This window comes from Tamandua tetradactyla, chromosome 1 (assembly GCF_023851605.1).
Source record: "Tamandua tetradactyla isolate mTamTet1 chromosome 1, mTamTet1.pri, whole genome shotgun sequence".
NCBI lineage: Eukaryota > Metazoa > Chordata > Mammalia > Pilosa > Myrmecophagidae > Tamandua > Tamandua tetradactyla.
Genome location: NC_135327.1, coordinates 20,048,919 through 20,063,712, shown reverse-complemented (window position 1 = coordinate 20,063,712; position 14,794 = coordinate 20,048,919). Strand labels below are relative to the sequence as shown.

Genomic DNA, 14,794 nt, shown 5'->3' with positions numbered 1-14,794 from the left:
AGCTGCGGCAGGTCCCTGAGGGCCCTAGGCTTCCTGTGGAGTGGACGAGGGGAACCCCAGCCCCCCTGCACCCCCACCCCCCACCCCAGGCTAAAAGACCCTCAAGGCGCCCCCAGGGGTTGAGGGCAGAGCCCAGGCCGGCGGCCCGAGGCCTGGCTTCCAGCACCATCCCCGGGCCAGCCCACCGCGTGCCCCAGGGCTCCCTCCTGTCTTTGTGGCCTGCCCCCACCTCCAGTTTGGACCCTGAGAGAAAGTCCCCGTAACTGGCATTTGGCACCTGCAGACTTCTTCCCCAGAAGGGTCCCTCTGAGACTAACTTGCTCGGCCACTGGTTCCTCGAGCTCCCCCAGTGAGTCCCAGAAGGGGCAGGAGTCCCAACTGGTCCAGCCAACACCTCCAGGCCTCTGCGCTTGTGCCCCCCACCCCCATCGGAATGTCTTTCTGCAGCCTTCTAGATCCGGTTTCTGCTCATCGCCTCGAGTCGCTCCAATGTTCCCTGGGCAGGGGCCCCGCCCTCCCGCTCAGTCCCACCCCAGGCTCGCTGGCTCCTCAGCCCCTGTGTCCCCAGAGGGGCTTTGTGCGTGGGACCCGCCTGGTACTCACCTCCCCTGCAGGCTCCGGGAGCCCCCTCAGGACAGGAATCCCAACGGTTTTATTCACTGTTGGATCCCCAGCACCTTGCACAGACTGGGCACACAGTAGGCACTCAATAAGTATTTGCTGAAGGAACAAAGAAGTGCCTACTGTGTGCCCAGCCCTTTGGGTGGTGTGGGTCTAGGATAGCAGACAGCATGAACCCTGATGCCCCCTCCAGCACCCACACCCCCTCCCCAGCCCTGGCCCAGTCACCCTGGGCTCCCCCGGCTGCCGTCGTCCTCGGTGCTGTTTACGTTGGAACAGACTGAAGCATCACGTGAGCATCGGGGCTCCTGTTCTTCAGGCCTCTAGATAATTATCTGGGCCTGATTAAACCCTCAATTATCCAAGCAGCTAATCAGGCTCCCAAATATAAGGGTTTCCTCAGCCCAGGGCCGGGAGGCAGGGGTCAGTCATCGGCAGGACTCTCCTGGGCTCAGCAAGGTAAGGACAGGCCCCGCCTGTGGGCCTCTCCCCAGAGGGTGTCCTCTCCGGCCTTATTATTTTACCCATGAGAAAACTGAGGTCCAGAGAGGGAAGGGACTTGCATGAGGTCGCACAGCAATGGGTGGCAGCGCCAGGACTCAGATCTATGTCTCAGCCCCAGCTCGGTGCTCCCCCAACTTTGCAATCTTCAGGTGCTATAGGGTTTAGGAAAGATCAAGGAGATGGCAATACACAGGGCCTCCTGGGTCTCCACCTGAGGCAGAGGGAGACCTGGGACGAGAAGGCAGCAGGGCCTGCTTTGCAGAGGCTCAGAGCTGAGCTGGGGAGGCAGGGGTGGGGTGGGATGTCTGGGAGAATTTACCAAGGGAAGAGGGGGTGGGAGGGACTCCAGGTTCAGGGAAGAGTGTGAGCAAAAGAGGGGGTGAGGGCAGTGGGGTGCTCACCTGGGGTTGGGTATGGATATAAGGTCAGGTTCAAACTGGGGGCCTCAGCAGATGGGGGGCAGCTGGAGATTGAGGGGAGGCTTCCTGGTGGAGGAGGCAAGGGCTGAATTAGAACGTGAGGGATGAGCCCGTGATGGGTGAGTGGAGGGAGGTACAGCTTAGGCAAAAGCACAATCAGAAGCAAAACCCTGGCACTAGCCACTAGTCCCAGAAATGCCCGCACAGCGACGTTATCCTAAGCCACCTACTGTACCAAGGGGGCAAAAAACCCTGCCCGAGTGACCTTAACACCTGGCATCAGTTCTCGCTGGACAGCAGGGAGATGGGGGGGTGCTCAGTCCCTGGGGCTCGGTCTCCCATCTGTGAGATGAGCTGGGGCACAGAAGTCCACAGTCCCTTGGGGGACTTAAAGAGACTTGGCATGTGTGTGGCATATGCCCGTGACATGTGTGGATCCACAGGGGTTGAGGAAATGCTAAGGTTAACTATTTTCAAGCTCAGACAAATATTTGAGAATTTGAATGGCATGAGAGAGACAAAGGGCACACTTTGATTTAGCAAATACTGATCACTGGCTGGAATATTCTCCCCTGGCTCTTTTTACACCCGCTCCTTCTCATCCTTTAGTGTTCAGCCTAAATAGCTCCTCCTTAGAGAAGCCTTCTCTGCCCAGCCTCCCCCTCCATGCACATGCACCCTCTCCCATCCTGCTGCTGCTTCTCTGTTGCTCCCTCTAGATTTTAGGGTTCAGCAGAAGCATGACAGTTTCTGCCTTGTAGCCTGGTCTGCCTGGCACATAGTGGGTACCTGATAAATGGGAGATGAATGAATGATTGAATGAATGCAGGCACAGGCTTTTGGCTCAGTGGAGTCCTCGGGGGCCTGAGCCAGCTGCAGATAAGAGCCCAGCTGCAACCCCCCTCCTCTGTGCCAACACAGGCTGGGCTCCCACGGGCCTCTCTTGGAGTCTTTGCCTTTTCAGTGAAAGCTCAAACCCGAAATAAACACTTGGCCTCTGGTTGGTAGAATTTCAGGACTTGTTAAGTAGGAGGGACGGATTTCTGGGGGGGTCAAGGACGGCGTGGGGTTGGGTGGGAGGTCCGGGTTCGATTCTGCTTCTCCTAGGCCATGAGAAGCGGGGTGTGCACCCCAGCTTCTCTATTCATGAGGCAATGTCTAAAGAGTCCCCTTAAGGGACTGTGGGTTGAGATTTCTGGGCCCCGCCGGGAGGTGAGGCTGGCGGGAGGTAGGGATGCCACTGGGTGTGGTGTCAGGGTCGGGGGAGCAGAGGGTTCCCTCATTCCCACGCTACAGTGGGAGCTTCCTGAGTCAGCGCCGAGCTGGAATCCCCTCTGTGGTCCTGGCTTGAACCCATGAAAAAACTGCAGCTGAACCTCCCACCAGCCCCATAATGCAGGTCGGTCAGAGCTCCTCACACCCAGGGCACTGATGGGAAACTGAGGCTTAGAGAGGGAAGGATCCCGTGTTTCATCTGGGTGCACCCTGCACCCTCTGGAGAAGACAGTCCTGACGTCTGCTGAACGGGCTGGCGTTCCAAAGGCTCCTGGACTCTGAGAGCACCCAGGGGGCTGAGCCCGCTCTGGGGCGTGGGAGTTCCCCAGGTGAAGCAGGGCCTGGTGGGCTGCACCCAATCCAGTCCCCTCTGGCAGAGGTGGAGCCATGCTGCGGATCCTGTGTCTGACCCTCTGCGGGCTGCTGGCGGGCACGCGCGCCGACCCCGGGGCCCTGCTGCGGCTGGGCATGGACATCATGAACCGCGGTGAGCTGCAGGCCTGCGTGTGGGTTGCAGGGAAGCGGCTGCGGGGGGGGGGGCACTGACCACTCACGTTTGCATGACCTTAGCATCCTATGGGTCTCACGAGAAACATAGGAGCTTTATTATTATTATTATTACTCTCCCATTTTACAAAGGGGGAAACTGAGGCCCAGAGAAGATGGGGTGATTTACCAAAGTTCTCCCCAAAGACTAGAAGCAGAGTTGGAAATCCTGCTCCCCTGGAGGTTTACCTTGACCCTGAGGGCTGGGGATGGTGGCTACAAGTGGGCTCTGGGGCTCACAGACCAAGGTTCAAATCTTAGCTCGGTCAGGGACTTGCTGTCTGAGCTCAGGTGAGTCACTTGACTTGCCCTCTCTGTGTTGCTCTTTGCTTATCTCTAGCTATAAAATGTAAGCAAATGTCAAATGGGGTCACTAGTCCTTCCCCAGCATGATCAGATGACACCTGGGGGATCCTTAGTAAAGTTTATTTTCCACTGTGACCCCGGATGCAAAGGGCAAATGACAGTTCTATCAGTTCAGTGTTGTCCACCTCCCTGGGAATGAGTGCTGTGACTGGACCGGCAGGGTTTCCAGCAGGGTGTCATCTGGGTTGGGGTCTCCAGGTTTGGGGAATCAGAATCTCTAAGTTTCAGGCCCAGAATCTGCATTTTAACATGTTCCCAAATGATTCCCCTAATCGCCCAGGTTTGGGAGTTGCTGGCACACAGGATAAAGTCAACACTCTAGCTGGGCCTCCGCGGTATGTCCCTGGCTCATAGCTCATTTCTCTGTCATGTCTCTCCCCACCATCCTCCAGCCACACTGAATTTATCACTCTCCCCCTCGCCATGCCGCATTCTTCTCCCATTTCCCTTCTTTGCACTTTCTATGCCTTCTGCCTAGAATGATCCCCTTTCTCTCTTGCTGCCTGGTGAATTCCTATTCCTCCTTCAAGGACCAAGTGATATGTCACCTCCTCCTGGAAGCCTTCCCTGTGTTTCCCTTCCTGTCCTGGGACACTCACGTGATTCCTACTGTGCCTGCGCTCACGCTATTATGGCTCTGGTCCTGCATTATTGTCCTTGCAGGTGCCTCTGTCTCCCCTGTTCGGCTGGAGGAGGGCAGGGGCTGGACAGACTCATTCCTGGGTCCCTGGCATTGCCCAGCCAAGACGAGGCGCAGAGATGGGGGCTACAGGGGGGTGCCACCTGTAAGTGGCGTGGGCCTGGGAGGCCTGGGAGATTGGCACCGGTAGGCAGGGAAGCAGTGGGGAGCCCAGCTGAGTGTCTCTCGGTCCCCGCCTCTCCAGAGGTCCAGAGTGCCATGGATGAGAGTCACATCCTGGAGAAGATGGCAGCCGAGGCGGGCAAGAAGCGGCCCGGGATGAAACCCATCAAGGGCATCACCGAGTGAGCAGGAGGGGCTGCGGGGGGAGCGGCTGGGGCAGGAGGTGGCAGGGGAGGCCGTGCCCGGGACGTGAGGACGCCAGGTGAGAAAGCGGGTGTGGGGTGCTGGGCCCTCTCCCCCGCCTGGTCACCTTCGTGCTGCGTGACCTGCAGCAGGTCACCGCTCCTGCCAGGATGCCCTGGGGACAATCCCTGCCCTGCTTGTAAGCTGGTTTTTGTGAGGAGGGAGTGAGGCTGAAAAGCCAAACCCCAACTGCCTGCGGGCAGCTGGGGCTCGCCGAATGGGTGTGACACTGATTGGAAAGCGGAGTTGGAAAGGTATCAGCAGTCACCTAATGTCAGGCAAGCCGGTTCCCTTCCAAGTGCCAACTGGGGCTGACTGGTGGGGCCTGTGGGAAAGACATGCTGGGGAGGATTCGGAGGCACAGCCCAGGGCCCAGCACGGCAAGCGGAGGTGCCTGGGTCACCTCCATCTAGACTGGTGGTTCTCAACCACGGGTGATTTTGCCGGCAATGGCCAGAGACATTTTGGGCTGTCACAGCTTGGGGGACTGGGGTTCGATGCTGGCATCTAGTGGGCAGAAGGTTCTGGGGGATGCTACTCTGCATCCTCTAACGCACAGGACGGCCCCTCCCAACAAGGAATTCTCCTGCCCAAACTGGCACTAGTGTCACTGTTAAGAAACCCTGATCTAAACTCACCTCGCTATTTTGCCGGTGGGGAAACTGAGGCTCATGGTGAGCATCACACATGGTGAATGCTTTCTGTGTACAAATCAGTTTGTGTCCAGCCTCTACTTAAGGTCTCATGACGGCCCCACGAGGTGGACGTATCCCCGTGGCACAGGTTGGGGGTCTACCCAAGGCTTCCCACTGGGGAGGGGAGGAGGAGTGGGGGAGGGCCCAGCCTTCCCTGCCTGGTTCTCATGGCTATGGGGGCCTGTCTCCTCCCAGTCTGAAGGTGAAGGATGTCAAACTGCCGGTCATCACCCTGAGCTTCGTCCCCGGGGTGGGCATCTTTCAGTGCGTGTCCACGGGCATGACCATCACGGGCAAGAGGTGAGCAGGGGCTGGCAGGGACGAGGGAGGTGGGGAATGGCCTCCCTGGACCACCCTTTCATGCACATTTATTGAGCAAGTACCGCGTACCACGGGGTGCTGTGGTCTGAGATGGAAACACTTGGCTCCTGACTTTTGTGGGAACCAGACCCGATCACAGGTAACCACGGAGTGTGTGACTGATGTGGGACAGAGCCATACAGTGGGGGCCAGGGAGGATTAGAAAAGGTTTCCTGGAGGTGGTGACAGTTCAGTAGAGTTTTGAAGGATTCACCAAGGCAAGCGGGGAGGAGAAAGGCTGGCTGTGTGACCTTGCACAGACCCCGTCCCCTTCTCTGTCCTGTTGGAGGCCCTCCACCCCCCCCCCCCCTCAGGGCTGCCAAGACAGGGGATGAGAGGAGGCAGGGATGGTGGTGGTGCTGGCGGAGATGTCCACATTGCCTGCCTGTCCCCTCCTTTAGCTTCATGGGGGGGAACATGGAGATCATCGTGGCCTTGAATATCACAGCCACCAATCGGCTGCTGCAGGACGAGTCGTCGGGACTCCCCATGTTCAAGAGTGAGGGCTGTGAGGTCATCCTGGTCAGTGTGAAGACCAACCTGCCCAGCAAGTGAGGGGCTCTGCAGTTGGGGCCTGCTCAAGCAGGGGAGGGGGCTGGTCCACCCCCACTCCCCACCCCCCACCCCCACAGTCCCGCCTTCCGGTTCACCCGGCCTCCTGTGCTTGTGTCCAGCATGCTGCCCAAGGTCGTCAATAAGTTCCTGGACAGCACTCTGCACAAAGTCCTCCCCGGCCTGGTGAGTGGCCCGGCCGGCCCCCACCCCTCATTCCTGGGCTCGCTTAGGCCAGGACTGGCCAGTGCGTTCTATCTTGGGGGCTGAGTCGGATGGACAGAAAGTATCTAGATGGTGTGCTGGGGAAAAGGATTCTGGGACTGGGCCTGGCTGCGTGGGAGAAAGTGCCCTGCCCATCTGGCGCTGTCTGCCGTGAGCACGGGGGGCTGGCGGTGGGGAATGACAGCCTGCACAGCACATCTTGCCGAAGCTGCCGAGACGGCCATGCCCCGGGGAATGAGTCCCCACTGATTCTGCAGGCTGAGTCAGCAGATACGGACGCGCGTGTGAGTTCTGCCATTTGACGGGCTGGGTGCCTGGGGCCTCAGTGTCCCTCCCAGTCCCTGTCCCTCTAGGCTCCGTGGAGGACCCTTCAGCTGTGAGGAGCATGGCCCTTCACGCAGGGCCCGCTCAGCCCAGGGCCTTCTCTGCTTCTAGATGTGTCCAGCCATTGATGCCGTCCTGGTGTATGTGAACAAGAAGTGGGCCAACCTGAACGGTGAGTGTCACCCCACCAGCTGGGGACACTAGGATGGCTAGACATTGACGTCCCACTCTCCATTCAAGTGCCTGTTCCCAGCCCAGCCTGGGGACTAAAAGGTGGTCTGAGGTCATTGACACGTCCATCCCCTCACTGCCCAGGTGGGAAAACTGAGGCTCGAAGGGACTCTGGGGTCCTCCCTGTCTCAACCCTCCATCCCCTGTTGCATCCATCACCCAAGGTCTACAAGAACAACTGCTGTTCTGGGCTCACCCACAAACCTGACACCCTGAATTGCAATCCTGATAGTGGTGATATCTGACTCTCCCTCGCTGGGGTCTGCTGTCCCATCATCTCAGGATCTGCAGGGCTCCCCAGTGTGGGAGAGAAGAAAGTACAGTGGCTGGGACTCAGGAAAATCAGCTCACATTCCCAGTAGTGTGACCTGAGACACGTCACTTCCCTCCTCTGAGCGTCAGTTTGCTCACGTGTAAACCAGAGCTGATGGTCCTGCCCTCGCCGGTCCTGAGACCTGAGCTACGATAGCCCGTGGCAAAGTCTCAAGCTCTGAGCCTGCATCCAGGGTGGGCACTATTGCCTCCATTTTACAGATGAGGTTACTGAGGTCCAAAGATGCTAAGTCACACAGCAGCCATTCTCGGGTGGCAGTCAGTTGGGGTTAGCTTCTCTGGGATGTCCCCGGGGTTTGTCCCCCCTGAATGGAATCCTCCTGTTTGCACAGCCCCCATGCCTCTGGGCCAGGCAGGCACTGTCAAATATGTCCTGACATCCACACCGACCACCACAGCCAGCTACATCCGAGTGGACTTCAGTGTAAGCACCAGGAGTGGCCAGGGGCTTGGGTCTCAGGCTCAGTGGCCTGGGCGGGGGTCTGCCGGTGGCTGGTCTGGGTCTCTGGCAGGTGGGAGGGTCCCTCAGGCCACAATAAACCCAGGCCTACCCTGAGAGTTTTCTCTGATGCTGGGGCCTTCTCCCTCGTTCTGCTCTAAACATGAGCCCTTAAGTCCCTGAGCTGATTCTGGGGCTGCTGACTTCACATTCAGCCCTTCTCCCCAAGCTGCTTGCATCTCCCAGTGAGTGGCCCAGGCAGACGGTCCTGCTGTGATATAGATGGGAGCACCCAGGCCCGGGAGGAGGCAGGGCTTGGTCCCACAGTGAGTTGGTGGCAGAGTTGGGCCTTCACCTAGGTTTCCAGGGCCTCAAGTAAATGCATGAGTTTTATCTTCCAGGAATGGAAAGAAAAATTATAAGTCCGTATGAAGTCTCTCCAGTGTGGTTTTTACACGCTCCGTGCTGTTTTCCACTTGCCTCTGAGAATAGAACAGAAAACACATTCTGGATAAAATGAAGGGTCCAACCAGTTAGAGCCAGATAAACCGAGGTTACCTAAGCAATCCTATGGGGAGCTGCCGGTGGTTTGGTGATTGGCTTCCTTATTCTCTCAGGCCTTTGCCTTCCCATCTGTACACTGGGCCACTACAGCCTGCTCTGGCTCTAACATTTAATGACCTGCTGATTTGGGGCTTGGTTTGAGCCCCATTAGGGTGGGGGACTGAGACCCATCCCAGGCCACAGTCTTCATGGCCAAGGCTGAGTGTCTCCATCCTGCCTGTCCCCAGCCTATGGTGCAGAAGCAAGGAGGTGACCCCATTGAGCTTCCTGAGGCTGGGGTGGTCTCGGAGGTCCCTGAGGGCTACGCAGAAGGCTCATCACAACTGGTGCTCTCGGCTGCCTTCCTCACTGCTGAGCTGGGCCTCCTGCAGAAGTCCTTGGATGTAACTGTGAAGGACACGCTGGTGAGCTGCCCAGTCCCCCCAACCCATCAAATCTGTTCCCCACCTCTCCCCCATCCCCACAGTGACAGTCTCTGTCTGGCTTGTCCATTCTGAGAATTATCTTGAGGTTGTTGGGCAACACCAGTACGGAAAGATGGCAGGACCAGTTTGGGATTCTAACATAAGTTCATCCTATTATTCGTCATCCTTCCACCTAACTGTCCATACAACCAGCTATTTATTTATCAACCTACACCTCTCAGGCGCCTATTTTGCCACCCATCCACCTTCCCTTTACCCAACTGTCATCCACCTGCTTATCTATCTCTCCACTGTGTATTCATGCCCTAGGCTCTAGCCTTCCAACTATCATCCATTCATCCCTTCAGATCATCCCCACAATACCCAGGGCAGGGTGTGATACTGTTGAATGAATGAATCCATGCACCTGCCATCTGTCATCCAAACACCCATATACTGACCCACCTGCCCACCCAACTCCCCATTATCCATCCTCCTGGGCATCTTCTCTTTCGGCTGCCCATCGGTCTGTCCTCCCAGCCCAATCTCCACTGATGCATCCATTCCTCCTGCATACATCCTTCCACCCATTCGCCCCCTCATCCATTCAGTCATTCTCTACTCCTCTTACCCATCCATTCACCCTCCCCCACTCATCCATCGACCCACCCACCCATCCTCCCATCCATCTGTCCACTTTCCCATTCAACAATATTTTCACAGCGTTTGACCTCATGCTGAGAGCTGAGGGCATAGGAATGGGTCAGCCACCATCTTGGCCATCCAAGAGCTCATGATCTAGCTCAGAACACAGTTATGCACAGAGGGCTGAGCGTTGTAACGAAGGCGCCTCAAAGGATACACCTTATTGAGTCAGCGATGTTTGTTAGAAAGGGTCAGGGAAGCTTTCAGTAATTCTAACCTTGACTTTACATTTTGCAGATTGGTGAGCTGCCCCCACAAACCACGGGAACACTGGCTGGCTTCATCCCTGAAGTGAGTGCCCCAGCCACCCGTGATCACCTTGAGCTGCTCTGCCTGCTCTCCTCCAGTCACACGGATGAGGGGCTTGGCCTTTTCAACACCATATTTCCCTTGCCCGATGTGGCAGCATCCTGACTTCTGCATAAAGTACTCTGAGTCTAGTGTGGAAACAGGTCAGCTCTTGCACACTATATTTTAAACATCCAATACGGAAATTGCCAGAATGTATGTTTTGTTCCTTTTATTTATTGATAGACTTATTCCCAGCCTTTGCACATCATCCTCCCTATGTCCCAGGTAAAAATCGCCTGTTTCATGAAGGACTCCTGGTTTCAACTGAAGCCCCCAGGCGGGGGGAGCCGGCCCTAAGGGGAGGTTCTGGAATTTTGTAGGTGGCTGAGGCTTATCCAAAGTCGAAGCCCTTGGTGACCAAGATCAAGATAAACAAGCCCCCCAAGGTCACTATGAAGACAGACAAGAGTCTGCTCCACCTCCATGGCACCATAGAGATGCTTGCTGCTCGGCGGCGGGGCAAGGCTCCTGGGTCCCTATTTCTCCTGGAAGTCGTGAGTGTGGAAACTGCTTCCCATTTACTCCCAACCTAGTGGATGTTCAAGGCTGGCAGAGACATTTTAGTTGATGGCCAAATAAAGGATGGCGAGTTCTTGGTTCATTTAAGTTGTGTGGTCCTAACCTCCCAGGCACTGTTACCTGAGGTCCGGTCCATACCTCAGCCACCGAACCTTTGTATGACTGGAAAGATCAACAAACAGGGGGTCATGGTTTAGTCCTTTCTTTCTCTCTCCTTCCTCCCCTCCCATGTTCATTAGCACCTATGAGGGCAGCGAAGGGTTCACAGAGGAGACTATGGGAGCCCAAAGAGGCACCATATCCAGTGTGTGGGGAAATCACAGAAGACATTCCAGCAGGAGTCATGCCCGAGCTAGTGTCTGAAGGGCGAACAGGAGCTGACCACGGGAGGGGGCTGATGTTGGGGTGCTGGGGACGGAGGGCACTCTAGGCAGAGATTACAGCATATGCAAAGGCCTGCAGCAGTAACACGGTGTGCAGGGACCTACAGGTGATACCAGGTATTTGGGGGATCCTGCCCTGGCCAGGTGCAGGGATGGAAGAGGACCTGGGGAGACTCCTGGTTTCAACCCCTGAGGTTGGAATGGGTAGAGACAAGACCAAAGCCAGGGGCCCATCTGACCCCTGTTTCGTCCTGGCAGTGGTGGTGGTACCTGGAAGGTACCAGCCCTGACTGGGGTACCCATCGCCTTCTCCCCGCTCCTCTCCACCCCAGCACTTCAACGTGAAAATCCAGTACACAGCGAAGGCAGACAGGCTGCAGATGGCCACCTCTCTGGACAGGTAGGAGCCTCTGCCCCACACTGACATCCCTGTGGGCATTACCAACACCCGCTGGGCTTCCTGCTCCAGGCTCTCCCCTTGATCCATCCTGCATGGCCCATGCTTCCTGGTTGCTGTGGTCACTACTTCTGCTCTAGAACTCTCAATGGCTCCCCACAGTCTGCACTGTGATCTCTTCTCAAATCTCAGCATGGCATTAGAGACCCTTCTCCAGGTTTCCCAGCCCTGCTCTCACTATTCCGCTAGGCTCTTGAACAGTGAGTCTGCTCACGGACCCACGTCTCCTTTTCCACTCATGGGCCTTTGCCACCTGTCAGCCAGGACCCACCTCCTCCAGGAAGCCCTTCCTATACCAATAGGAGCTAACATTTGCAGAGCTCTCTCTTTATTTGTCAGGCACTGGCTACGTACATTATATTCATTACCCTACTTTGTCCTTACACTCTGGGAAAAGAATCCTATTAACAACCCAACTTTATATTCAGTCACTCACTAATCCTTGCATTTGCCTAAATCATTGATCTGATGTCTTTTTAAGTCAGGAGTCTTTCAGTTGCAAGAGACAATTTTAACAGGCTTAGGCCCCAAAGGGAATCCTTTGGGATAGGTCTACCTTCAGGCTTGGCTGGATGCAGGGACACAAGGTCCTCAAGAACCTGTCTCCCTCCCCGCCTTGCCTTCGCTGTCCGCTTTGCTGGCTGAATCCTCAGGCACTCTCTCCCCACACAGCGGTAAAGCGACATCAGCAATGACGGGCCTTTCATCCAATGGCTTTAGCAACATTAATAAGGCTGCTTCTCAATGGTCCAGCTTGAGTCACCTGCTCGACTCTAAGCCAATCACTATGACCAGAAGATGGACTGCTCTGATTGGCCAGGCCTGGGTCATGTGCTCCCCTTTGGGTTCAACCCCACCGATGCCTTCTAATGGGAGTGGAAAGTGGAACGTCTGTCACTGAAAAAGAGAATAGAGGCTGGGAGGGTACAGCCCATAGGTGACCATCACATGACCAGTTCTGGTGCCAAATGCACTAGTGCCTACTGGAGGCTCTGCAGTGGCAGTCAGATGAGGGGCCCCAACATTTTCCCCCCTGCAAGGATGTTGGACTGACCAGTTGGGCTTCAATCTCTGCCTACCTGGCCTGGGACAGGAGCAGCAGAGTGGCTGGGGTCCCAGCGGGAAGAGTCAGGAGGCACGGGAGAGCCTAATGGTTTGAGCTGTGGGAAACAGAATGAGCTGAAATGAAAAGGCTGAGTGCCCCGTCATAGGAAGCATGCAAAGAGTAGCTTATGAGCACCCGGTTTGGAGGCTGTGGAGAGGACTTCTACTTCGGGGAGGGGTTGTGGGTGCTTGGGACCCCCTTTCTCCAGGGCTGGGGGCAATGGCTCTGACTACACTTATCCCCACCTCCTGTGACTTCCACAGTTTACTGAGCCTGTCCCGCAAGTCCTCATCGATTGGCGCCTTCAACGTAAGTGTCCCAAGTGCTTCTGCCTGGTCTGACTTGAGGGCAAGACTGGGCTCTTCTATCTTGGGTCTGCAGGAAAGGGATCCCAGCTGAAGTCAGGGTAAATAGAGCATGGTCACTGTGGGGCTTGGAGCACCTGACTTGCTGTGTGACTTTTGGAAAGTCCCTTAACCTCTCTGAGTCCCTTTTCCTTTTCTAGATAGGATCTGGACATCTTCCTGGATTGGTTTTTAGAATATTGCCATGGGCAGTGGCAGCCTGGGCTGGCCTTCACTGGCCAAGCTATTCTTTTTATTCATTAGTCTCTGGCCCCTGCAGATGCTAACCACAGCCACAGCACCAACGACAGCACTTCTTGAGTCCTTCCTCTGTGCTATGCATGCCACAGAAATTCATTCAATCCTCACAGAAGCCCTGTGAGCAGGTGTTTTATACTCACTTTCACAGATGGGGAAACTGAGGTTCAGAAGAGAAGGTGAAAGGATGAATGATCAAAGCCACTGAGTCTTCACTAGGAATGGGAGTGGGTTGCACAGTTACATACTGTCTTCTGAGTTCCTGTCCCTGTGCCATAACGCACAGCCCTGCCTGTCGTCTGAGCAGGGACCTTGTGGTGGTGAAGGACACAGGCCTGGGGTCAGCCAGAGCCGGGCCCAGGGACCAGTTTGGATGCGAGCTGGACAAATTATTTGATGTTTCCAGTATTCTTTCCTGGGCCCCCTGGGCCCAGTTGGAGTGCCCCCCCCCCCCGAAAATTGTTGAATTGGATGACGGAATGTGAGAAATTCCTCTCTTTCACTCCCTCTGTCCCTTAGGAGAAGGACCTGGCTGGCTTCATCACTGATTTTCTCCAAGAGGCTTACATCCCAGTTGTGAACGGTGAGGACGCTGGCTTGGGCCCCACTTTAAGCAGGGACGGGGGCCAGCTGGGTGGTCTCAGGGCCTCATCACCACCTGCTGCTGGGGGTGCGGGGGCTGCCTGGGAGCAGATGGTCACTGCTGACTCTGAGGTCAGTGTGGGCTTATGGTCACCTGCCTGGGACGAAGCCCCCTCCTGCAATTTGGACTCTGCCGCTTAACCCCAGACCAGTGTTGATCTCGAGCCAGACCTGGGATGGGGGACACCTGGCGACCCGGTTGGGCGCTCTCTGCCTGTGGAACTGGTGGATACCAGGACTCGATCACGGCACTATTTCCCACAGTCCCGCCCAGGCAGCGCCTCCTTCCTCACCTGTGGTGTGGGGGGGACCGAGGTGACTCTTACCCTGTTTCTCAGATGTGCTCTCGGTCGGGCTCCCGCTCCCGGACTTTCTGGGCATGAATTACAACCTGGCTGAGCTGGCCATAGTAGAGGTGAGGCGAGGGCCTGGGGTGGGTGGGGCATGCCAGTCAATTCTTTAGGCCAACAGATAGGTGGTGAGCAATTGCTCATGGCCGCCCATGAGCCCGAGCGGGTGGGGCTGGGGAGAGGATGAGGCCATCAGTATAATTCTGCCAATCCCATGAGCAAGACCCCGCCCCTTGGAACCCGAAGCCCACCTTGGCCAGGGGGTCCTAGGAGGAGAGCTGAACTCTTGTTACTGTTTTGCTCTGCCACCTGGAGCAAACTGCTTCATCTCTCTGTGCCTCCATTTTTCTGTGTTTAAATTGGGGTGACAATATGAAACTTCATGGAGCTGTTGTGAGGAGTCACTAAGACAATTCACTTAAAAGCATACAGTAAGCACTCAATAAGTGTTAGCAATTCATTGCATGCCAAGCCCCTGTGCTTGGCATTTTAAAGGTGGAATTTTCTCGTTTATCTTTCCATTTTGGGAGTTAGTGGTACTTGTCCCCATTTGAGGAAACTGAGGCTCAGAGAGGTGATGGGGCCTCCCCAGGGCCAGCTCAAGCCTTGCCCTTGAGCACCCCGTTGGCTCCCATCCTGCCCATCCCTGTGCTGGGCGGCCCTGTCATTGCCTGCCTGGCCCCACCCCGCCGTGGCCCTTTGCCTCCTTCTAGAACGCCCTGGTGCTGGATTTGAGCCTGGACTGACCACGGCCGGGGCCGCCCGCCAGCTGCCCAC

The 14,794-nt window shown here is 56.3% G+C and overlaps 1 protein-coding gene across 1 annotated transcript; it reads left to right on the top strand.

Moving 5' to 3' along the window:
• Positions 1 to 3,206: 3,206 nt before the first annotated feature.
• BPIFB6 (BPI fold containing family B member 6) lies at positions 3,207 to 14,794 on the top strand. The gene is made up of 15 exons (XM_077159989.1): positions 3,207 to 3,303; positions 4,616 to 4,715; positions 5,667 to 5,771; positions 6,233 to 6,382; positions 6,506 to 6,569; positions 7,044 to 7,104; positions 7,829 to 7,920; positions 8,727 to 8,903; positions 9,846 to 9,899; positions 10,280 to 10,453; positions 11,194 to 11,261; positions 12,687 to 12,732; positions 13,545 to 13,608; positions 14,006 to 14,082; positions 14,731 to 14,794. The coding sequence occupies exons 1-15, from the start codon at positions 3,207 to 3,209 to the stop codon at positions 14,761 to 14,763; spliced, it is 1,362 nt and encodes a 453-aa protein (XP_077016104.1). The 3' UTR covers positions 14,764 to 14,794.